The 26,318-nt window shown below is 49.5% G+C and overlaps 1 protein-coding gene across 1 annotated transcript in view; it reads right to left on the bottom strand.

Annotated features, from left to right (window-relative positions):
• Window positions 1–10,345: 10,345 nt before the first annotated feature.
• The window catches only part of LOC136619963 (protein SSUH2 homolog), a 56,088-nt gene continuing 40,115 nt past the window's right edge, over window positions 10,346–26,318 (bottom strand). The window contains exons 6-12 of the mRNA XM_066594685.1: window positions 24,818–24,942; window positions 15,489–15,551; window positions 15,294–15,373; window positions 14,924–15,016; window positions 11,076–11,181; window positions 10,760–10,864; window positions 10,346–10,682 (exon numbers count right to left, since the gene is read on the bottom strand). Coding sequence (XP_066450782.1) covers window positions 10,545–10,682; window positions 10,760–10,864; window positions 11,076–11,181; window positions 14,924–15,016; window positions 15,294–15,373; window positions 15,489–15,551; window positions 24,818–24,942 — 710 coding nt within the window. The 3' untranslated portion in view covers window positions 10,346–10,544. The remainder of the gene's footprint in view (window positions 10,683–10,759; window positions 10,865–11,075; window positions 11,182–14,923; window positions 15,017–15,293; window positions 15,374–15,488; window positions 15,552–24,817; window positions 24,943–26,318) is intronic.

Raw genomic sequence — 26,318 nt, 5'->3', positions numbered from 1 at the left:
TTCATGGAAGAAATAATGATGTGGGAAATGGCCTACACAGCAGGATGGTGGAAAGAGGAAATCATCTGAACATAACAGCCAATAAGCGGGGGCCACAAAAGTTATCACAAAGCATTATACAGCATATATACACGTGTAATCTACATAAACAGCAGAGTCACTGTGTACATACATACATTACTTATACTGTACTGATCCTGAGTTACATCCAGTATGATACTCCAGAGCTGCACTCACTATTCTGCTGGTAGAGTCATTGTGTACATTCATCACTTATCCTGTACTGATCCTGAATTACATCCTGTATTATTCTCCAGAGCTGCACTCACTATTCTGCTGGTGGAGTCACTGTGTACATACATTTCTTACCCTTTACTGTTCCTAAATTCCATCCTGTAGATCTTTTTTATTATAAAAGTGAAAAACATAACAATAAACAGAACATAAATATCACTCACTTGGCATAAGACAAACATAAAACAAAACCAAATTATCACTTGTGTTATCTGTACTTTGCCTTACTGCAGGACAAAGGAACAAAAGCAAAAGGTCCATCTGGTCCAAATAATACACACAGCACACTACACCAACCTGCACTCCAAAACTACACTCACTCATCCTCACCAATACATATACGCTACATACTACATATAACAATATACCCACATGTGAGAAAACATATCCATAACTCACAGGATCCAGCCTGAAAATCCCCAAAAAAGAAAGAAATTTGACTAATAACTGAAAATCCATGCCAAATGAATTATATAATAACAATAATACTTACAACAATAACAAAAGTAATAATAATAACAACCCAATACCCTTTTTTTTGTAATTTTTTAAAAAAAATTTAATTTTTTTTTTAATTTAAATTTTTAATAATTTTTTTTTTTTTTGTGATGCCCACCACCTAAATAATAAAACCTTACATAATCCTAAACTAACCATATAACCAGACCAAATCACCACATCCCCCACACAAAACCCCTATGGTGCAGCCTGGGAGCCACGCCTGCATCCCAAGTCCGTGCTCAATGTCTATGTCCAGGACGAGCCAAGCTGCACCAGAAAACACGCCCTGCCCGCCGCAGCCTGAGGGCCACGCCCGCACCATCAGTCCGTGCCCAGTGTTCATTGTCCGGGACGTGTCAAGCTATGGCTAAGGCATATATCCCCCCTCCCCCCAATAAACCCCCACCCAACCTATCTATAACCCCTAACCCTATATACAAAACAAAACATATAACATCTCATATTACATAACTACAAACCAACACTACATATTAATACCCGAAAGCCTAAGGTTCAGTTACCTGCAGCTGTACATACTTCATCTTTGACCGAAAACAAAAACTGTACTAGTGTCACACACAGCCCTCCACCAGGATTGGATATGATAAGCCGGGCACCGACCAAATAGAGAAACACTATCCCTATGGTTAATCTGTCCCTACAATGTCCCTACTCCTTCCCTAAAAACTTACCCTCAGAGAAAACTGTTCCTACCTCTCCCTATTCTGTCCCTAAAAAGACCCTAACAATAAGAAAACTGTCCCTAGCGAAAGACAAACCCTCTCCATAGGAGAGAGGCTTTAGTCGTGCCCAACCTCTCATAATCCAGAGAGCGCACCTTCACCAGGTCACCCAAGATGTTTCTATTCACCTCATCCGCGGGGAGGATTTACTCTTCCATCGACACTAGACACCGTGCATTCAAGTGTGAAACCTGACCACTAAGCTGACTAAGAATAAAGTGCACCGGTCCCTGCCACCAAGGTCCCTGAATGCCCCATAGACCCATTCCGCATACGAGAGGCGTGCCAACCTGGGCCAACCAATGGAGGCTCCCACCCGATTGTACACCTCTGTATTAAAGGGACACTGAAGCAGGAAATGCTCCATGCTTTCCAGCACGTTGCTGCACTCCTGGCGGGGACAACCCCTATCCACCAGTGGCCTGCTCTTCAAGTTGCCCCTTACATACAGTCTCCCGTGGAAACAGCGCCAAGTCAAGTCCCAAAACTTCAAGGGGATCCTGTCAGAATTCAATAAATGTAACCCTCCCTCCAGGTTCCGACTTGGGCAGTCCTTGAGCGCCAGGGGCTTCTGGAAATGGGTCAACAGAACCCTCTTATCGAGGAGTTTCCTCGACAGAGTTCTGATCTCCCACATCCCCAGACCCCACCGGCGTATCACCTTCAGAACCACGGTAGCGTAAGCCGGAAGATGCCCGTGCGGCGTGCGAAGGTCCTTCACTCGCCCTCCTGTCTCCCATTCCTGGAAGAAAGGCCGAAGCCATCCCCAAAAGGAGAATACCCACGGAGGAACCCTCTCTTGCCAGAGGTTGCCTATGTTGATCTTAACAAAAGGTGTTTATGAGAAACACCACAGGGTTGACCATAGATAACCCCCCTAGTCTCCTCGTGCGGTACGTGACATCTCTCCTAATAAAGTTCAACCTGTTCCCCCACAACATTAGGAAGAACAGGTTGTAGACCCGGGTCCAGAGAGGCTCTGGCAAAATGCATACGGTGCCCAGGTAGATGAATAAAGGGAGCAGGTATGTTTTGATCAGGTTAACCCTTTCCCGAAGGGTCAAAGACCAACCCTTCCACTGGGCCACCTTCTGAGTGGCACCATCGAGCCTGACCACCCAATTTTGCATGGGGTAATCTCCCCGGCCAAATTCGATGCCGAGAACTTTAGCCGAGTCCTGGGGCACTGGAAGGGTGTCCGGGAGACTAAATGTAGGATCTCCCCTTCCTAACCAGAGACTTTCGCACTTATCCCAGTTGATGCCGGACCCGGTTGCTTCCGAGTAGCGATCCACCTCTGCCATCACGTACTCTGCCTCCCCCCTCGAGGACACAAAGACGAAGACGTCATCAGCGTACGCTGCCACCCTGAGGGTGGCTTCCGGCAGCGCCCGATCCATCCCGACCCCGCCATCGGCCCACCATTAATCCTCCTAAGGAAAGGATCAATGGCAAACACGTACAGCAAGGGGCTCAGAGGACAGCCCTGACGGACGCCAGACCCAACCTCAAATGGGTGGCCGACCCAACCGTTCACAAGCGGGAAAGTCTCAGCCCCCGCGTACAATGTCCTGAGCCAATTGACAAACCCCACTGGCAGGCCATATCTCAGAAGAACGGACCAGAGGTACTCGTGATTAACCCGATCAAACGCTTTGGGCTGATCCAAGGACAGCAGGTACCCCTCCCAGTGACCAGCCCTACCCTGCTCCACTGCCTCCCGGACACCTAGAACAGCACTAAAGGTGCTACGGCCTGGAACAGAGCAATGCTGGGCGCCCGAGAGGAGCCGGGGTGCAAACTTGACCAGCCGATTAAACAGCACTTTTGCCAGAACCTTCCTGTCCGTATTGAGAAGCGCTATGGGACGCCAGTTCTCAATACGGCTCGAGTCTTTACCCTTTGACAGAAGGATCAAAGCTGACCTCCTCATTGACTTTGGGAGAGTGTCCGAGGAAAGACACTCATTAAATACCTCAGTCAAGAGGGGACTCAAGAGGTCCTTGAAGGTCTTATAATACTCGGATGTTAAGCCATCCGGTCCTGGCGACTTTTTGAGCGCAAGCCCATCAATCGCCAGTTTAACTTCCTCTATGTTGATCTCCTCTGTCAAAACATTAAGGGAGATGTCATCCCCTGGCTCAGGAACAGCTTCAGCCAGGAAAGCCAACATCACATCTAGATCCCTCTTTCTCAAAAGGTGCGAGTAGAAGGATCTGATGACTTCCAGAATCCCTGATCTGGACCTGTTCAGAGATCCCGTACCGTCGATCAGTCCAGTGACAACTTTACGATTCACTGACATCTTGCAGTTTCTGTAGGGGTCGGGCGAGTGGTACTTCCCGAAGTCCCTCTCAAAAACCAAAGATGCGTGCCTATTATACTGGCACCCTTTGAGCAAAGACTTCACTCTGGAGATCTCCTCGCGGCTACCTCCAGTCGAGACAAGATGCTCAAGTTTCCTCCTCAGGCCCTGATAAAGACGGTACTTACTCAGGCTCCTGAGGCTAGAGAGCTGGCGGAAGAACCTCGCCACCCTGATCTTGAGCATCTCCCACCACTCTGACTTACTGCTACAAAGATCCAGTAATGGTACCTGGCTCTGCAGAAAATCCTCAAAGGACTGTCTTATCTCTGCTTCCTCCAGGAGTGATGAATTTAGCCTCCATAAGCCTTTACCCATCCGGGGGGTCTCTGCAACATTCAGGGAAAACAAAATCAGACAGTGGTCGGAGAATTCCCCCTCAACAACAGAAACTGGTGAAGAGATGGCTTCCTTCTTCAAACAAAACCCATCTATTCTAGACCTGCACTCGCCTCTATAATAGGTGAAACCCGCGTGGCCTGGGGTGTGCCGGATGTGGACATCCACCAGGCGAGCTTCGCTAGCTATGCTATTAAGCGTGACGCTATCATAATTCAGCTTGCCTAGGGAGCCTCCCCTGTCACAGGTCCTCGTGACTGCGTTAAAGTCACCCCCAAAGATCACCTGCCGACTGGTAAAAAGGTACGGCTTGATCCTCATAAAGAGATCCTTGCGGTCCCGCTTGGTTTGGGGACCGTAGATGTTGATTAGCCGAAGCTCTTGTCCCTTCATGAGAACATCCAGGATCAGGCACCTCCCTATTTCTAACTCGATAACCCGTCGGCATTCAACCGCTGCGGTAAAAAGTACCGCCACTCCGCTATATGGCTCGGCCGCAAGAGACCAGTAAGATGGACCAGACCTCCATTCCCTCCTTGCCTTATGTGCGGCTGCCAAATTTGGCAGCCGGGTCTCTTGCAAAAACAAAATGTCGGCTTCAACGCGGCCGAGAAAATCAAAGGCCGCAAATCTAGCCATATCAGATTTAATGCTGGCAACATTAATGGATGCCAGTGTCAACGGAGCGGGTGCCGCCATCATTGGTGATGGAGTTAGACGGCTTTCTTCTTCCCACCCCCCTTCTCATCCGGGTCTGAGGATGACCCATTGCCACGTTTTTTGGACACTGAAAGGTCCATGGCAAGGGGCTCCTCGACCTCGTCCTCCTTGCCACTGGGCTCTGGGCCAGCCCTCCCCCTGGAGGTCACCAAACCCCCACAAGAGGAAGGCTCAGCACCCCCTGTAGGCCTCACGCTTGCCCTAGACACCTCTCTCTCTGCCTCTTCCGAGGACGAGAGAGCTTGGTACCTGTTGGAGAGCCCAACAAGAGGAGAGTTTGGATTGCCTTCCTGCACCTGGCCCGTTGCAGGGGAAGATTTCCCTTCCCTTTTTTTTATTTTCTTGGAGCCCTGCTTGCGCTTTTTCTTTGCCACTCATCCTTGCCCTCACCCACACTTTCATAGTGGGAAGAATCTGAATAAGTGGCATCCTCTTCCCTTTGGATCCTCCTGACCTCCTCATCCAGCTCCCTGTCCCCTGGAGCCTCAGCCACATGATTTGTGTCCGGAGCAGGGGCCAGCATTGACCCACCTGCCACCTGGGTTTCCACCAGCTCCCTGCCCCTTCTGCGCTTCTCTTGGCGCCTTAGCTTGGCTGCCCCAGCATGTTTGTTCTTCCTTGGCTCCTGGGCTCCATCGCCTCTGCTGGTTCCCTCCCCTGCAGAAGCAACCTCACGGCTCTCCTCCGCTGGGGCCATAACCGCATTGGCGAAAGAGCGCGGACAGCGACTGAATGGGTGACCGAGGTCACCACACAGGTGACACCTAATCTCTGTACAAGATGCCGCAAGATGACCTACCTCGCCACACAGAGCGCACTTGATGACATTACAGGCTGCACTCAAATGTGTGGGGTCGCCGCACTTGTGACAGAGCTTCGGCTGCCCCTGGTAGAAGGCCAAGATACGATCCCTGCCAAGGAAGGCCGCGGATGGTATGTGGGCCACCGAATTCCCTGAACGCTTAAGTTTCACCATAAACGTCCAGGCTCCGGACCAGATGCCGTGTTCGTCCCGGTTCTTATTGGGCATATCCACCACCTCTCCGTACCGACTTATCCAAGTCATGATATCGTAACAAGAGAGGGACTCGTTACGAGTCAAAATGGTCACTCTCTTGACTCCAGTCTGGCGGGTTACTACTTGTGCAGCGAAACCGCGCCAGCCGGGCTCGTCCTTCATCAACTCGTAGTTCCCCCAAAAGAGCTCAAGGCCCTCTGAGCGAACAAAGCTGATGTCGAACTCAGACGTGTCGTAAGGGTGGATCAGGGCATAGATGTCATTTGTCCTGAAACCCATCTTCAGGAGAAGCTCCACCACCTTACTCCTGGATGGGCACGCGTCATTGCCTCTCCACTGAAGACGAGCCACATTCCTACGGCCAATGTCCTGCCCTGTTGTCGGCAGGAACCAAACGGTCTTCCCACTTTGTTCTCGGAAGGCACCAAGACCATGTCTCTCCACCCAGAGAGACAAATCCACAACTCTGCCCCTATATTCATCGAGCTCTCCCCCCTCCTCAAGGCCTCCAGGAGGCGCTGTTGCAAAACGCCGTCCCCAGAGCCCAAAGACAAGGAGGACGCATCCCCCCTCCCTCCAGCGGCGACACTGGCATAACTTCTACCAGCTGTTGTCGCCGCTGGAGGGGTGACTGGATCCCGGCCCATCCCCTGACTATTACCCGAATCCCCACCCTCCTGTACAGCTAATGGCATACCTCCCACGGGGTTGGGGGCATCCCGAGCCTCCACGGGAGCAGGGGCAGCGGTAGTACTAGCAGTTACATTCATTACACCACTCAAACCTTCCTTTTCTTTCGCTGGACCGGGACCTGCTTTACCTTTGTTTTTAATATTGCACTTGCTAGATGGTATGTCCAGCTGGAGATCAACACCAACAGAATCCATCCTGAGTCCTGCATTAGTCTTGGTAGGAGCTGTCTCTGCAACCCCAGCTCCGCCTATTTTCCCAGCCATTCTGGGACTTGTGGTACTCTTGACTTGCTTTGTTGTAACTGCATTACTGTCATGATGGGTGGGAGGATTGACAGACTTGGCCACCACCCACTGCGCCCCCTCTACACCTGACAGGCGTTTTAGGGACACAGGAGGGACAGCCAAGCCACCACTGGTGGAACCTGATGCCGGACCCCCCCCCCTCCCACTGGGGGGCAGCCATCTGCGCCAGCACCTCCGGATTGGCCGCGACCCCTCATTTCATCTTTCCCACGGACCTTCTCTGCCTCCTTATCGCCTCCATTCCCACTACTGGCACAAGTAGAAATGGAGTTTTGGGCCGCATTAACCCTCTCTTCCCCAGTCCCCTGCACCGGACCCACTGTAGAGCCCGGGACTAGGGGTATACCAGGGCTAGCACACCAATCTGACTTTGCAGCCGGACCGGAGTGCTTGGTGACGTACACAAACCTCTCCTGCACGGTGGTCTTCTTTATCTTTTTTTTGTGTTTCTTTTTGCCCGTAGATGTTGTTACAGGCAGGTCGTCACCAAAATACATATTCTGCATCCTTTCTGGGGACTCCTGCAGCATAATTTGCTGCATGATGAGGTCCCCCTCACCGCTGCTGCTGTCGTCGTCAGCACTGGACTCTTCCGATGTGGGGGGCAGGCTAACCTGCTCAGCAGGAATGCTGCTCCCTGCAGTTCCCCTCTGCTGTAGGGACGGCTGCTCCCCTGAGCATACTGGCATCCCCTCCTGTGCATCCTCCGATTTATCCGAGCTGCTGTCGCTGCTTACATGCGCCATTCCAGTGAATCGCTCGTCGTTTAAAAGTTTTTCTTTAAACGGGCCGCTGGCTTGGAGTAGTCTATATCTCTCCTCTTTGTAAAAATCAACGGCCTCCTTGCAGGCTTTAACTTTTTCTGCTGCAGCGATCTTTTTCCTTCCCTGTGGGGCCTTATCCAGATCGCTTAGGGCAGTCTGCAGTTCTCTGCGGTATTTCTGCAGCTGCCTACCAACCTCCTTATAGTCTTTTATATTGGCGGGTATCCGAGACGCCATAGCAGTAACAGATTCACCCTTGCTGCGCTCTCCCCAGCTGACGCTTGTAGGTGCCTTTGCAGCACTAACCTTGCCCTTGGTTTGGCTTCGGGTTTTCCTATAATCCACGTCCTCCCGGGGAGTCTGGCTGACGCTGCGCGGACCCCGACTGGATCCTCTCCCCTCCTGGGGTTCATTCCTCCCCCTCCCGACTGAAGCCGGGGGGGGGGGGGGGAGGGAGCACGGGACTCCAATGCAAATGTAGCCCAGAAACGTGCACTTGTTCCTGGGCTCTCAGTAAGGTCTCCACCCAAAAAGCAGACCACACCATGGAACCAGCAGAGCTCTCTAACACACAACCTTACTCCAGAGCTGCACTCACTATTCTGCTGGTGGAGTCACTGTGTACATACATTACTTATCCTGTACTGATCCTGAGTTACATCCTGTATTATACTCCAGAGCTGCACTCACTATTCTGCTGGTGGAGTCACTGTGTACATACATGACTTATCCTGTACTGATCCTGAGTTACATCCTGTATTATACTCCAGAGCTGCACTCACTATTCTGCTGGTGGAGTCACTGTGTACATACATTACTTATCCTGTACTGATCCTGAGTTACATCCAGTATTATATTCCAGAGCTGCACTCACTATTCTGCTGGTGGAATTACTATGTACATACATTACAACTGGGCCTCCTAACAGAGTCATTCTTAATACTGGGGCCATTAAGGGGATTATTATTACTATTGAGTCCACTAATTTGTCACTTTAGACAAGTTTCAATGGTTCACATTATGTGTATTAGCGCTTTCAATGCCTGTAAAATGTGTGTTTTTTTATGTTGGTTTGTTTTTTTGGTGGGTGGGTGCACCTTTTCACACTTTGCCTAAGACCGCCTGCACACGAGTGGGTTGAATTCCGCATGCGGGAGCCCACAGTAGAATCCGACCATGACAGCAACCGGCATCTGTGCGTATCTATCTTTCTTCCTTTATCTGCACTGCAGATGGCTGCGGTGAGCCGCCATCAGACAGGTGGAATCCACAACCTTTCCGCAATGTCATTTGCAGAAGGGCCGTGGGTTGGACAGCTGCCACTGACTTCAATGGAAGTAGTCTGTGCGGAATCCGCAATAAACTGGAACATGCTGTGATTTTTCCCTCGGTCGCAGAAATCGCAATTCGATTCTTTGAGTGTACAAGAAGAAGCGCTTTTCTATAGCATGTAATGAACAGAATTTGCTGTGGAGCTGCGGTGTGGGCGCTGTCCGTGTATTCTGCAATGCAAATCTGTTCGTGTGCAGGAAGCCTCAGACAGCATAAAGGCTTGGAGCACACCTGCATGTATGCCAGGTTGCAGTGGTTAAAAGGTATCCTGAAAGCGGTAGCCAGGCTCATCTTCCTGTCCAGCTGTTACTCTGACACCTCTGTCCTGTGCCAGTCACTGCACTGGCTGCCCGTCAAATACAGAATTCAATTAAAACTCACTACCTTCATCCATAAAGCTCTCCATAGCATCATGCTGCCCTACATTTGCTCCCTCATCTCAATCCACTACCCAGCCTGCGTCCTCTGCTCCGCTAATGAAATCAGATTAAGTACCTCTTTAGTTTGAACCTCTCATTCCCGCCTCCAAGACTTCTCCAGAGCAGCACCAGTCCTCTGGAACGCACTACCGTAAACTATCCAGGCAAACTCACCTCTTCAAGGAGGCATACCATATCCCCTAAATCAAACTTCTCTTCACGCCACCTGATAACATACTCCCTGTCCTAACTGACTGCAATTCTTGCTAGCCATATTCAACAGCCCCCTGCAATCATACCGATTCAGCCACCACACGGCTTATGTCTGACTATTGCCTATGTGTATAGCATCCCACACTCTCCACCTTGCACAACTTCACACCCTTCACCTTTTACATCACCCCATTATCTGTAGTATGTAAGCTTGTTGGAGCAGGACCCTCACCCCTACTGCTTTGCTTCCATCAATCGATTACTACATGTAACAGTGGTCTTTGTTTTTTGTTTTTTTAATCTGTTCTCCCCTGTTTTGTAAGAACTGAGGAATGGGTTGGCGCTATATAAATAAGGCTCAATGCACACGGCTGGGTCGGACTCTGCATACGGGATCCCGCAGCAGAATCGAACCCTGTGCCCAATGCGTACCTGGCCGGCAGTGCTGACTATGGAGCTTCGTCGCTGAGCGACGACGCAGATTGCAGAAGGGCCGCGGATCAGACGGCTTCCATTGTCTTCAACAGAAGCCGTCCGTGCGGAATCCACACTTGAATAGGACATGCTGTGATTTTCCTTCTGCAAATTGAGGGGAAAAAAACTACAAAAAAAACAAAAAACACAATTTATTTCCGCTCGTGGACATGAAAAAGCGTTTTTCTATAGCATATCTATGGGCCATATTTGCAGCGGAATCCGGAGGCGGATGCCCACTCTGGATTCCGCAATGCAAATACGCCCGTGTGCATTGGGCCTAACGATCATTATTTTATTATATAACTAGAGATGCTGGTGTCATAGGGATGCTTAGTTTATCCATCCATCATTCCGCTTGTGATCACATGATTGCACAGTACTTTCTGGGATAGTCTTCGACGTAGGCTCTGTTCTCTTTCCCGTACACGTAGTAATGGTATTCTGCACCTTTCCAGGTATAATCCACTTTGGTGAGCGGCAGCCACTCTATGGTGTGTCTCTGCGAGGGGAGGACATATTGCATCAGGCGTCGGTACAGGAAAGCATCGCTGCGGTGCTAATGATGACATCACGTACCTGTCTCAGGATTCTACAGGCAGCGAACTCAGAGCGATGCTGAGAAATCATGTTCTCAGATGCTTCATTGATAGACGGTTCAGGAAAATTGGTAACAGGCGACACCTGCAGATATGTAAGAAAGAAAGTTCTAAAGGCGGATGGGGGGATTTATATAAACTTATTAGAACTTTATTAGCAAGATGAATTACAGGAATATTCTACAAGAGGATGAGATGTTACAGCTGTTGGGGTGGGGTGGGATTGCCTTGTCAGACGGTTACTTGCCCACCCACAGTCAGAATGCCCACCTAATGACTGAACCCCTATAGCTCACCGTCCGCTGCTCATCAGAGAGGAGGATTTCTCCCGTCACTTTCTTGAAACGTTTAGTTGGAAAATCTGATTGGTGATCAGCAAGAAACTCAAAATTGTGGTTTTCCCTGAATTCAGAAAAAAGAAAATCTTTATTGACTTGTGCGCTCATCAGGACAACAGTTTTAATTGACAATAAACTAAAGTGTTCTGATATAATGTAGGGGCAATCAAGGATGTTTGCAGGATTTTGCAAGGATGTTTGCTCAGTGCCCTTACTATAAAATGAATAATATTGCCAACCCACCGTATAGTGTATGTAGATAATACTGCCATACTGTACACATAGCTAATAGCAGCATATAGTGTATGTAAATAAGGCTGCCATGCTGTATACAGCATATAGTATACATAATACTGCCATACTGCACACACACCTATTAGCAGTATATAGTGTATGTAAATACTGCACACACAGCTAATAGCAGCATATAGTGTACATAAATAATGCTGCCATACTGTACATTAAGTGTAAGTAAATACTGCCATTCTATATAAATATGTCATTATACAGTATGCAAATAACATATCCTTACAGGGGTGTTCCCAAGATATTCCCCAAGAGCCTGATAGATTCTGTTCCCACCTCTGACTCATACTGCCCTCGCATGGCTGAATGTGATGACTGAGGGCGGTTGGAGCTTATGGATACAGTCCATTGGGCTGCGCTGTGTTGTTTCTGTAACTCCCAGAAGTGAATGGTAGTTATGGAAACAGAGTAGCACAGTGAGATAACTCAAGAGCTGCAGAAACACAGTAACGCAATGTGCCACGCTGTTTCTGTAGCTTCTAATGACTTATATGGGTGTTACAGAAACAGCCAAGCAGGGTACACTACAATGTTTACATAAGTCCCAACCCCCCCCCCCCCCAGAAACTGCATAGAACTAGGCTGGGGGCAGGGGCGGCCACAACTATAGATAAATGGGGACCCAGAGATGGGACCTGCATGTATCAGCCTTTCATGACTGTGAAAGTATTAAATAAGAATACCCCTTTAAGAACAGCCCCATAAATTGTTTCTTCATAGCCAGCAGAGTGTCTCCATAAAGAGTAGCGCCCCTACAGACAGTACCAGCTTTCCATACCGTACAGTTTTGTTTTTTATTTTAAATCTCCTGCTTTCCCGCAGATCTACGGCACGTCTTCAATGGAAGCAGTCCGTGTGGGAGTCGGACAGAAAGGGAGCATACTGTGATCCGTTTTCCGGACCAGAAATTCTGCAAATCAAATCTGCATGCTTTAATTGATTTGTGGACGCCCATGCATCCCTATGGGCAGCTTCATTTGCGGATCTCCAACGCGGATTCCACAAATTAAACCCACCCATGGACAATGGTCTGAGGTGGTGAAAGGGATTAATTGGAGGTCCAAAATGTTGTGCTAATTTACCTCTTTAGATATAATGGGGCAGAGTTACTAACAATCTAATAATTAGTGCAAGCTCAGTTTATAAAAGATTTTGCAGTGATTCTGCTGAATGATAAATCTGGTGAATCTTTAAACTGTCTAGTCTATTTATACCAACTACAGGAGGATTTGAAGACTTTCCGGACCCTTTATTTTGTTATGTTGTGGCCTTGTGTTCCCCATCATTCTGCACTCAGTACCCCACAATGAAAGTGTTAACAGAATGAGAGAAATCTTTGTATTTATTTTTTTTTTTAACGTATTGACATCCTGTACTCAATACTTAGTCGAAACCCCTTTGGTAGTGATTCCAGCCTCCAGCCTTCTTGGGGATGATGCCACAAGGTTTATACAATTGGATTTGGGGATTTTCTGCCCTCAGGCAGGATGGATGGGGGCCATCTGTGGACAGCCATTTACAGGTCTCTCCAGAGATGTTCCAGTCAGGGTTCTGGGTGGGCCACTCAAGGACATTTACAGAGGTGCCCCTCAGCCGCTCCTGTGTTGTCCTGGCTGTGGTCCTAGATTCATTGTCTTGTTGGAAGTTGAACCTTCTGCCCAGTCTGAGGTCCCTTGCACTCAGGATCAGGTTTTCAATATATATTCTCTCCACTCAGCTTCCATCAACCCTGACCGGTCTCCTCTTCCCCAACATAATGCTGCCACCACCAGGCTTCACTGTAGGGATGGTATTGGGCAGGTATTGATCCTTCAGGTGCTTTTTGGTAAACTCCACGTGCCTTTCATGTGCCTTACTGAGGAGAGGCTTCTTTCTGGCCCCTTTGCCATAAAGCCCAGATTGGTGGAGGGCTACAGTGATGGATGACCTTCTGGAAGTTTCTCCTATCTGCACACAGTGAAAAAAAAAAAATGCTCCTGCACTGTCTCAAACAGCATGCGTCGAAACGCGTTGTACTAATAAATTCTTATAGACGATATTGCATTTGTCACCACCCGGTTGATTGTTTGAGACAGCGCAGGAGCATTTTTAAATTTTTTGGGAATCCTTTTCACTGTAATGTGGGTCTAGTCTAGCACTAGACACAGAAGCCCTGCAGCAGACTCCAACCACCAGGGGAACGGATCAACATCGTTGGAAAAGATCTTATATAGATCTGATAAGCGGACCTGGACAAGGAGGTGTTGGTGAGACTCCTCTCCACAGGAGTCCTCACCAAACACCGGGTGAGTCCTACTCATTTTTTATGTTCTTATTTATTTCTAAACACCTAATCTGTTCTCCACGGTAGCCATCAGAAGCGCCTCCCTGACAATCTTTTATCTATCAGCACACAGGATCTTTGGAGCTCAGCCAGAGTGACCATAGGGTTCTTGGTCACCTCTCTTACCAAGGTCCTTCTCCCTTATTAACAGGGGCATATGTGTACAACGCTGCGTGTCTCCCGCAGCGTTGTACATATTATAGCTCATACGCTCTGCCGGCACATGCCCTTGAATTACGCAATCACGGACATGCAGTGTGAATTTTTTTTTACGCGGTGACAGTATGCCCATACGTTTGGTGGGTTAGCTGGCTATAAGAAGAGTTCTGGTTGTTCTTCCATGTAAGAATTATGGAAGCCGCTGGGCTCTTGGGAACTTTCAGTGCAGCAGAAATGTGTTTGTCGCCTTCTCCATATCTGTGCCTCCACACAATCCCATCTCTGAGCTCTGCAGGCAGTTCTTTCTTCCTCATGGCTTGGTTGTGGATCTGATATGCATTGTGAGCTGTGAAACCTTATATAGACAGGGGGGTCTTTTATGTCCAATCAGCTGAATTTACCACAGAGGACTCCAGTCAAGTTATAAAAACATCTGAGATTATCAAGAGATTATCAAGAGAAATGGGAGACCCCAGCGCTATATTTCAAGAGTAATACAAAAGTGTCAATACATATGTCAATGAAAAATGTTAGTTCTTTAAAAAAAAAAAAAAAGTTCTAAATATTTCTCCCATTCTGTTGTCACTTTGTCATGGAGTATTGAATGCAGAATGATGGGGAACACAAGCTCACAACACACAGCAGCCGCCGGCCCCATTGACCACAGGTGAAACCCCTGGATGTGACAGCATCAAAGGGTTTCACATCTAAGGAATAAAGGAATCCCCTGCTGCAGCTATCACAGCTGCAGCAGGGGATAGCAGGCAATGCTCTTTTTGAGTGGATAAATGCTGCTAGGTGCGTTTTTTTCCGCCGTGATGCCCGCTTCGGTCACGCAAATTTTTGAACACATCAGTTATGCGCACAAAAATTTGTGCGGCAAAAGGCCCGTGTGACTGAGCCCTTAGAAATTAACCACTGCTGGGGTATAAAAGCGGACGCGGGGATGAACCTTGTAACCTGTCTTTTTTTCTCTTGCGTTCAGTCAACATACGCAGGTACCTTGTCAAACTCGTACCATTTTATTGTCAGCTGGATGTACGTCACAAGTCTTCCTTGACCGCAGCAAGTTGTACAACGCTTGAAACCACAACCGCTACACATGCAGCATCTGCAGGTAGAGATCAGTCATAGTTATATCATCTGCAGTACACACCATGGGGCACGTGGATCATACCGCCATACGGTTATCTGTGTAGGTAGGATGGGGCAAACATGCTGCATCTTATTTATGAATAGGTGTTGCACATAAATGCTGCAGTTTCTACTAAAGCAGATGGTTGCACATTTTTGTATACCAAAGCAGAACTATATCCATCATGTGCAGCTTGTTTATCATTTACATAGGTGCTGTATTACTATATGGTCTCCAATAGATTTCAACTTACCGAACCTGACCCATTCCACCACAAGCAGTGCAGGTCTGATTTAGATTCGTAGGGCTTACACCACAGGCCATGCATCTGCTCTGTGAAGTGAACAAGGCAATATCTGATTACATGCTGATAACCAGGCTGAAATGGTCCCAAATACAGTTTACAGATACCAGTGGTTGATGTGCATCTCATCTAATGTCTACTTACCCATCCACTCCCACCGCAGCTTCCGCATATGTTCCTGCCGCGACCGCGACATTGTGAACAGGTCTGTGCAAATGAAAAGTTGCAAGATATAAGTTTATGGATAACTCAGTGTGGAGGGGATAGACGGGGCACTGGCTCTGGTAGATCAGTGTGGAGGGGATAGACGGGGCACTGGCTCTGGTAGATCAGTGTGGAGGGGATAGACGGGGCACTAGCTCTAGTAGATCAGAGTGGAGGGGATAGATGGGGCACTGGCTCTGCTAGATCAGTGTGGAGGGGATAGATGGGGCACTGGCTCTGGTAGATCAGTGTGGATGGGATAGACGGGGCACTGGCTCTGGTAGATCAGTGTGGAGGGGATAGACGGGGCACTGGCTCTGGTAGATCAGTGTGGAGGGGATAGACGGGGCACTGGCTCTGGTAGATCAATGTGGAGGGGATAGACGGGGCACTGGCTCTGGTAGATCAATGTGGAGGGGATAGACGGGGCACTGGCTCTGGTAGATCAGAGTGGAGGGGATAGATGGGGCACTGGCTCTGGTAGATCAGAGTGGAGGGGATAGATGGGGCATTGGCTCTGGTAGATCAGTGTGGAGGGGATAGATGGGGCATTGGCTCTGGTAGATCAGTGTGGAGGGGATAGATGGGGCACTGGCTCTGGTAGATCAGAGTGGAGGGGATAGGTGGGGCACTGGCTCTGGTAGATCAATGTGGAGGGGATAGGTGGGGCACTGGCTCTGGTAGATCAATGTGGAGGGGATAGATGGGGCACTGGCTCTGGTTGATCAGCGGGGAGGGGATAGATTGGGCACTGGCTCTGGTAGATCAGCGGGGAGGGGATAGATTGGGCACTGGCTATGGTAGATTAGCATTATCTATTTCATTCTCACTAAAGATATTTATCCTCTATGGAGTGGGTAGAGGATAAATGGCGGATCACTCTAGGCCCAACTGCTGGGACCCCGAGTGATCCTTAGATCTGTGCGCCCTGAATCCTACATGAGAAAGGATCAGTGATGCGCATGTGTGTCCACAGCTCCATTCACTTCTATGGGATGGAGGGAGAGTGATGTGATCAATAATCCTGCTCTGGCCCATAGGAGTGAATGGAGCGGTGGTCACACATGCACACTGCTGATCCTTTCCCATGGAGGATTCATGGCACAAAATATCTGGATTGTTGGGGGGTCCCAGCAGTCAATCCCGCAGTAATCTGACGTTTATGCCCTGACCTGTGGATGGGGATAAGTGTCATTATTGGGAAACCCTTTTAAACAGTAAAGGCGTTATACCAGGATTAACTTTTATCATCTATCCACAGGACAGGTAATAAAAATATGATCTAGAGAATGAGGATTACGTATCCCCCCTCCTCACTGTGAACTCACTACACTCCCTGCAGTCAGGAGGAGATTGAATGCAGCGGTGGTCGCTCCCCGGTTTCAGCAGGGGGGATACAGTCAATGACCCATATAATTATTAGAGTCACTAGTTCCTCCAGCGAGAGTTTCAGCGAACAGGCAGCGCGATATAAGGAGTTGCGATACGGAGGAACAAGTGCGGTTGAGGTGAATCTCCCACCGTTTAATATTAGGAAAGTCAGGGCTCCATTAATCAGTGTACACACTGGTAAAGAAGGGTTTGAAGGGTTCGCAGGCCTGCAGTAGATTGAGGGGTTATGGGTTCGTTAGTGTAATGCATTGCATATAGAGTTTAGGTACTAGTGAGTCTGCGGATATATATATTGTATGTCATGGCGCAGGCGGTCACCTGACAGATAGTTTAAGAATAGAGATGAGCGAGCACCAAAATGCTCGGGTGCTCGTTACTCGGGACGAAATTTTCGCGATGCTCGAGGGTTCATTTCGAATAACGAACCCCATTGAAGTCAATGGGCGACCCGAGCATTTTTGTATATCGCCGATGCTCGCTAAGGTTTCCATTTGTGAAAATCTGGGCTATTCAAGAAAGTGATGGGAACGCCACAGAAACGGATAGGGCAGGCGAGGGGCTACATGTTGGGCTGCATCTCAAGTTCCCAGGTCCCACTATTAAGCCACAATAGCGGCAAGAGTGCCCCCCCCCTCCCAACAATTTTTACTTCTGAAAAGCCCTCATTAGCAATGCATACCTTAGCTAAGCACCACACTACCTCCAACAAAGCACAATCACTGCCTGCATGACACTCCGCTGCCACTTCTCCTGGGTTAAATGCTGCCCAACCCCCCCCCCTGCACGACCCAGTGTCCACAGCGCACACCAAATTGTCCCTGCGCAGCCTTCAGCTGCACTCATGCCACACCACCCTCATGTCTATTTATAAGTGCCATGAGGAGGAACCGCAGGCACACACTGCAGAGGGTTGGCACGGCTAGGCAGCGACCCTCTTTAAAAGGGGCGGGGCAATAGCCCACAATGCTGTACAGAAGCAATGAGAAATCCAATCCTGTGCTACCTCCATCTGGAGCTGCACACGTGGGCATAGCAATGGGGAACCTATGTGCCACACACTATTCATTCTGTCAAGGTGTCTGCATGCCCCAGTCAGACCGCGTTTTTTTATAAATAGTCACAGGCAGGTACAACTCCGCAATGGGAATTCCGTGTGCACCCACAGCATGGGTGGCTCCCTGGAACCCACCGGCGGTACATAAATATATCCCATTGCATTGCCCATCACAGCTGAGGTAATGTCATGTTAAATGCAGGTGGGCTTCGGCCCACACTGCATGCCCCAGTCAGACTGGGGTTCTTTAGAAGTAGACACATGCAGTTACAACTCCGTGTGGACCCACAGCATGGGTGGCTCCCTGGAACCCACCGGCGGTACATAAATATATCCCATTGCATTGCCCATCACAGCTGAGGTAATGTCATGTTAAATGCAGGTGGGCTTCGGCCCACACTGCATGCCCCAGTCAGACTGGGGTTCTTTAGAAGTAGACCCATGCAGTTACAACTCCCTGTGGACCCACAGCATGGGTGGCTCCCTGGAACCCACCGGCGGTACATAAATATATCCCATTGCAGTGCCCAGCACAGCTGATGTAATGTCATGTTAAATGCAGGTGGGCTTCGGCCCACACTGCATGCCCCAGTCAGACTGGGGTTCTTTAGAAGTAGACACATGCAGTTAAAACTCCCTGTGGACCCACAGCATGGGTGGCTCCCTGGAACCCACCGGCGGTACATAAATATATCCCATTGCAGTGCCCAGCACAGCTGATGTAACGTCAGCTTTAATGCAGGTGGGCAAAAAATTAATTGGATTACACTGTAGGCGAGGGCCCCAAAAAATTGGTGTACCAGCAGTACTAATGTACCTCAGAAAAATTGCCCATGCCCAACCAAGAGGGCAGGTGAAACCCATTAATCGCTTTGGTTAATGTGGCTTAATTGGTAACTAGGCCTGGAGGCAGCCCAGTTAAAATAAAAATTGGTTCAGGTGCAAGTTTCAACGCTTTAATGAGCATTGAAACGTATAAAAATTGTTTACAAAAATTATATGACTGAGCCTTGTGGGCCTAAGAAAAATTGCCCGTTCGGCGTGATTACGTGAGGTTTCAGGAGGAGGAGCAGGGGGATGAATATAATACACAGATTGATGAAGCTAAAAGGTCCCCGTTTTTGATGGTGATAGAGAACGATGCTTCCATCCGCGGGTGCAGCCTACGTATTGTTTAGGTATCGCTGCTGTCCGCTGGTGGAGAAGAAAAGTCTGGGGAAATCCAGGCTTTGTTCATCTTTATGAGTGTAAGCCTGTCGGCACTGTCGGTTGACAGGCGGGTAGGCTTATCCGTGATGATTCCCCCAGCCGCACTAAACACCCTCTCTGACAAGACGCTAGCCGCAGGACAAGCAAGCACCTCCAGGGCATAGAGCGCGAGTTCAGGCCACGTGTCCAGCTTCGGCACCCAGTAGTTGTAGGGGGCAGAGGCGTCACGGAGGACGGTCGTGCGATCGGCTACGTACTCCCTCACCATCCTTTTACAGTGCTCCCGCCGACTCAGCCTTGACTGGGGAGCGGTGACACAGTCTTGCTGGGGAGCCAGAAAGCTGTCAAAGGCCTTAGAGAGTGTTCCCCTGCCTGTGCTGTACATGCTGCCTGATCTCCGCGCCTCCCCTGCTACCTGGCCCTTGGAACTGCGCCTTCTGCCACTAGCGCTGTCGGATGGGAATTTTACCATCAGCTTGTCCTCCAGGGTCCTGTGGTATAGCATCACTCTCGAACCCCTTTCCTCTTCGGGTATGAGAGTGGAAAGGTTCTCCTTATACCGTGGGTCGAGCAGTGTGTACACCCAGTAATCCGTAGTGGCCAGAATGCGTGTAACGCGAGGGTCACGAGAAAGGCATCCTAACATGAAGTCAGTCATGTGTGCCAGGGTACCTGTACGCAACACATGGCTGTTCTCACTAGGAAGATCACTTTCAGGATCCTCCTTCTCCTCCTCAGGCCATACACGCTGAAAGGATGACAGGCAAGCAGCATGGGTACCCTCAGCAGTGGGCCAAGCTGTCTCTTCCCCCTCCTCCTCATGCTCCTCCTCCTCCTCCTCAATGCGCTGAGATATAGACAGGAGGGTGCTCTGACTATCCAGCGACATACTGTCTTCCCCCGCCTCCGTTTCCAAGCGCAAAGCGTCTGCCTTTATGCTTTGCAGGGAACTTCTCAAGAGGCATAGCAGAGGAATGGTGACGCTAATGATTGCAGCATCGCCGCTCACCATCTGGGTAGACTCCTCAAAGTTTCCAAGGACCTGGCAGATGTCTGCCAACCAGGCTCACTCTTCTGTAAAGAATTGAGGAGGCTGACTCCCACTGCGCCGCCCATGTTGGAGTTGGTATTCCACTATAGCTCTACGCTGCTCATAGAGCCTGGCCAACATGTGGAGCGTAGAGTTCCACCATGTGGGCACGTCGCACAGCAGTCGGTGCACTGGCAGATTAAACCGATGTTGCAGGGTGCGCAGGGTGGCAGCGTCCGTGTGGGACTTGCGGAAATGTGCGCAGAGCCGGCGCACCTTTCCGAGCAGGTCTGACAAGCGTGGGTAGCTTTTCAGAAAGCACTGAACCACCAAATTAAAGACATGGGCCAGGCATGGCACGTGCGTGAGGCTGCCGAGCTGCAGAGCCGCCACCAGGTTACGGCCGTTGTCACACGCGACCATGCCCGGTTGGAGGCTCAGCGGCGCAAGCCAGCGGTCGGTCTGCTCTGTCAGACCCTGCAGCAGTTCGTGGGCCGTGTGCCTCTTCTCTCCTAAGCTGAGTAGTTTCAGCACGGCCTGCTGACGCTTGCCCACCGCTGTGCTGCCACGCCACGCGACACCGACTGCTGGCGACGTGCTGCTGCTGACACATCTTGATTGCGAGACAGAGGTTACGTAGGAGGAGGAGAGTGGTTTAGTGGAGGAAGCATACACCGCCGCAGATACCACCACCGAGCTGGGGCCCGCAATTCTGGGGGTGGGTAGGACGTGAGCAGTCCCAGGCTCTGACTCTGTCCCAGCCTCCACTAAATTCACCCAATGTGCCGTCAGGGAGATATAGTGGCCCTGCCCGCCTGTGCTTGTCCACGTGTCCGTTGTTAAGTGGACCTTGGCAGTAACCGCGTTGGTGAGGGCGAGTACAATGTTGCAGGAGACGTGGTCGTGCAGGGCTGGGACTGCACATCGGGAAAAGTAGTGGCGACTGGGAACCGAGTAGCGCGGGGCCGCCGCCGCCATCAGGCTTTTGAAAGCCTCCGTTTCCACAAGCCTATACGGCAGCATCTCCAGGCTGATCAATTTGGCTATGTGCACGTTTAACGCTTGAGCGTGCGGGTGCGTGGCGGCCGTACTTGCGCTTGCGCTCAAACACTTGCGCTAGCGACGGCTGGACGCTGCGCTGAGAGACATTGGTGGATGGGGCCGAGGACAGCGGTGAGGATGTGGGTGCAGGCCAGGAGACGGTAGTGCCTGTGTTCTGAGAGGGGGGTTGGATCTCAGTGGCAGGTTGGGGCACAGGGGGAGAGGCAGTGGTGCAAACCGGAGGCGGTGAACGGCCTTCGTCCCACCTTGTGGGGTGCTTGGCCATCATATGTCTGCGCATGCTGGTGGTGGTGAGGCTGGTGGTGGTGGCTCCCCGACTGATCTTGGCGCGACAAAAGCTGCACACCACTGTTCGTCGGTCGTCTGCACTCTCAGTGAAAAACTGCCAGACCTTTGAGCACCTCGGCCTCTGCAGGGTGGCATGGCGCGGGGGGGCGCTTTGGGAAACAGTTGGTGGATTATTCGGTCTGGCCCTGCCTCTACCCCTGGCCACCGCACTGGCTCTTCCAACCTGCCCTGCTGCTGCACTTGCCTCCCCCTCTGAAGACCTGTCCTCAGTAGGCTTAGCAAACCAGGTGGGGTCAGTCACCTCATCGTCCTGCTGCTCTTCTTCCGAATCCTCTGTGCGCTCCTCCCTCGGACTTACTCCAATTACTACTACCTGAGTGATAGACAACTGTGTCTCATCGTCATCGTCCTCCTCACCCACTGAAAGCTCTTGAGACAGTTGCCGGAAGTCCCCCGCCTCATCCCCTGGACCCCGGGAACTTTCCAAAGGTTGGGCATCAGTCACGACAAACTCCTCCGGTGGGAGAGGAACCATTGCTGCCCATTCTGGGCAGGGGCCCGGGAACAGTTCCTGGGAGTCTGCCTGCTCCTCAGAATGTGTCATTGTAATGGAGTGAGGAGGCTGGGAGGAAGGAGGAGCAGCAGCCAGAGGATTCAGAGTTGCAGCAATGGACGGCGCAGAACTCTGGGTGGTCGATAGATTGCTGGATGCACTTTCTGCCATCCACGACAGGACCTGCTCACACTGCTCATTTTCTAATAAAGGTCTACCGCGTGGAACCATTAATTGTGAAATTAATCTGGGGACGCCAGAAACGTGCCTTTCTTCTAATCCTGCAGCAGTCAGCTGCAATACACCTGGATCAGGAGCTCGGCCTGTGCCCACACCCTGACTTGGGCCTCCGCGTCCTCGCCCGTGTCCACGTCCTCTAGGCCTACCCCTACCCCTCAGCATGGTGTATTATCAGTAGTGCAGAAACAGAACGCTGTAATTAAATGTGCCGCTTATTGGCCTGTGGTTGGAGGCTGACTTCGCTTATGGAACGCACAGCAGAGCCAGGAAAGAATTTTGCGCAAGGCTGCTGTAACGCTTAGCTGCGTATTAATTAGGACTACTACCCCCAGCAGATAGATACTGTAGGCAGCGTATAATATTATGTATACTGTTTCCCTCTGGTGGGATGACGGCGCTGATGTAACAGAGACAGCAGATCCAGGAAACAATTTTGCGCAAGGCTGCTGTAACGCTTAGCTGCGTATTAATTAGGACTACTACCCCCAGCAGAGACGCAGTACATTCAGGACGGTCACAGGCAGCCCAAATATATTTTTTTGTCCCAAATTTTTTTGGAAAAGCCCACTGCCTATATAGACAGTATATGTCTTTCACGTTTTTCACTGTCCCTGCCTCAGCACTACTGGCCCTATACTATGTAAAATTACTGCAGACTGTTTCCCTCTGGACAGGATGACAGCAATGATGTAACGGGCAACGCAGAGCCAGGAAAGAATTTTGCGCAAGCCTGCTGTAACACTTAGCTGGCTGCGTATTAATTAGGACTACTACCCCCAGCAGAGACGCAGTACAGTCAGGACGGTCACAGGCAGCCCAAATAGATTTTTTTGTCCCAAATTTTTTTGGAAAAGCCCACTGCCTATATAGACAGTATATGTCTTTCACGTTTTTCACTGTCCCTGCCTCAGCACTACTGGCCTTATACTATGTAAAATTACTGCAGAATGTTTCCCTCTGGACAGGATGACAGCAATGATGTAACGGGCAACGCAGAGCCAGGAAAGAATTTTGCGCAAGCCTGCTGTAACACTTAGCTGGCTACGTATTAATTAGGACTACTACCCCCAGCAGAGACGCAGTACAGTCAGGTCGGTCACAGGCAGCCCAAATAGATTTTTTTGTCCCAAATTTTTTTGGAAAAGCCCACTGCCTATATAGACAGTATATGTCTTTCACCTTTTTCACTGTCCCTGCCTCAGCACTACTGGCCCTATACTATGTAAAATTACTGCAGACTGAGGACGCAAGGCTCTGCACGGCCGATATACAAAAAAAAAAAAAAAAAGTGCAACACTGCAAAAAGCAGCCTCAAAAGTACTGCACACGGTCAGATGTGGCCCTAAGAAGGACCGTTGGGGTTCTTGAAGCCTAAAATCACTCCTAACACTCTCCCTATAGCAGCTCCAGCATCAGCAGCACTTTCCCTGAGCTATGTCAGAATGCATCTGTGGCGAGCCGCGGGAGGGGCCGATTTATATACTCGGGTGACACCTGATCTCACCAGCCACTCACTGCAGGGGGGTGGTATAGGGCTTGAACATCGCAGGGGGAAGTTGTAATGCCTTCCCTGTCTTTCTGTTGGCCAGAAAAGCGCGCTAACGTCTCAGAGATGAAAGTGAAAGTACCTCGAACATCGCGTGGTGCTCGCCTCTAGTAACGATCATCTCGAACACGCTAATACTCGAACGAGCATCAAGCTCGGACGAGTACGTTCGCTCATCTCTATTTAAGAAGAAGTGTTGTAGCAGAGAGGAGCTTGAGGTAAATTATGGAGTCAAGCGCTCCTAGTGTAAAGACGCAGCCCTTAGGGGGCAGATTTGTTTGCGCTATGGGTATTTAGATGAGGCGGTGTCGGCCAACGGGCAGCAGGTGCTGTGAAGGTGACTTGCTGCTGCTAAAGGTTAGTGTAACGTTCACGGAATCATCACCCTCCTATGGAGTGGCAGAATTAACCACTATTGTTCCTTAAAGTTCATTTTTTCGTATATGCCACCATATCGTATATATATTTTTTCGTATATCTCCATCTGTCACTGCCACGTCATAGAAAACCACCTGCTTCACTAGCACCGATGACCCGGCCTCGTTGGAAGTTGCTCAGATGGCTGGATTTTCCCTGCTAATGTGGATTCACGCTGAAACTGATCCACGGAAAACTTGTCATGTGATTTTATGCCCCACTCCGGGGATAATTTCCATACAGGGAAGCGCCAATCGTGAGACGGCCGGGGGCTTTAATTAATGGACTGGGGGCTCCAGTGGGAGTCTCTAATAAAGGGGATGTCCATTACTGTAAGCTCTGCAAAAAGCAGTCTGAATATTGGGGGCGACACAAAGTGCTACTCAAACATCTACTTATCTTACATGGAAATTACACAGATTTTATTAAGAACCTTTATTGAGAAAGTGAAATCCTTACTTTGTCGTCTTTTTTTTACCTTTACTGAGGAAGTGCGGGGTAGTGGCATATGATACTCTGATTTCCGAAAGAGATGTGGGGGACGTTTTTGGATATCCCAGGGGTTAGGATGGGGACCATTGCCTGCATCATCCACCTCTTCACCTGTGCACACACACAATGGAAAAAGAGATAGAAAAATGTATTGCACACGTTACATTGTAAACCTTCCAATCACATATACATAGTTATGTACCGCATCACTATACAGTACGATATATAGGTATTAGGGCTCCCACACACTTGCGTTTGCGTTTTTTGTTAACGAGATTGTCAATGGGACTTTCTAATGTTAAAAACGCAACTCAACGCAATGCACCAAAAACGCAAGTTGCACTGCGTTGCGTTTTTAACATTAGAAAGTCCCATTGACAATCGCGTTATCAAAAAACGCAAACGCAAGTGTGTGGGAGCCCTTAGGACATGAATACTTAAATAATAAAAACTTCACCCATTAACATTGCTCTACAGTCAGTGACTGTGTTAAGACTGAAGCTCTGTTGAACTCCATTGTCTTGTCTCATACAACACTAGCTATGAACTTTAGCCCAATTCTGTTGACCACCTTAGATGAGAATGTATCTGCGTGTATAGTCATTCCTTTGTTCTTTCAGAATCGCTCATGAAATATAGCTTTTTCAGTTATCAGCATTCGACAGTAGAAAAATGTTACAAGTTTCTGTAGAGATGTATTCGTCTGTAGTTTCACATGAGAGCTTATGTGAAGCTTTGGCATAAAGCCATGTATACTCCCTTCCTTTCCCTTTTTTTCTTTTTTTCTGATAAAACACTTGTTTGTAGTAATAAACGTAGAATTCCTTGGTATACAGCGAACTGACTGTATCTCATTGATTCCTTCCGGCCGGATATACAATAATAATTTGGAACTCGGCAACATATCATTTGGGGTCCCTGGAATATCCCTAACAAACTGGCTGCCCAACGGTGGGGTTTGAGGCGACAGCAGGACGATCATTGTACCCCGACTCTCAGAACACGAGTGGGAAGGAGCAGCCCAGAACCACAGACTGAAAAACAGCGCTGTACGGTAAGACATTATCTTGCCAACCTGGTCTGTGTTTTCCTGGTTGATCTTTTTCCAGATCTGAGGGTAGGTGTGCATTCTTTCTTCTAAGTAAGACCTCACGTCCATAACAACCCAGATGGGCTGATATGTTGCTTGAGTGGGAAGGTATTTGCTTGACTGTTGGCATTTGTTTATATGTATTACCCCTAGTCTGGGTATTGTGGAAGGTAGCGCAGAGATACAGGCAATTATAAGCCGTGAAGCCCCCTTATTGACCTCTGAATAGGTACAAGCTTTGGGTTGCGAGAAGCCTAGGTAGAACAGGACTAACTTTCAATAGTAGCTCCTGCGGAAATCTTCTTTGCTAAAAGAAGGGAAAAATAGAGGCAGGAGAAATAAGGGAGGCTGGAAGTATAAGCGCACCAACGACAGACAATATGGGAACTGTACAGGG

Source organism: Eleutherodactylus coqui, chromosome 3 (assembly GCF_035609145.1).
Source record: "Eleutherodactylus coqui strain aEleCoq1 chromosome 3, aEleCoq1.hap1, whole genome shotgun sequence".
NCBI classification, from domain to species: domain Eukaryota; kingdom Metazoa; phylum Chordata; class Amphibia; order Anura; family Eleutherodactylidae; genus Eleutherodactylus; species Eleutherodactylus coqui.
This window is presented reverse-complemented; position numbering and strand designations above follow the sequence as displayed.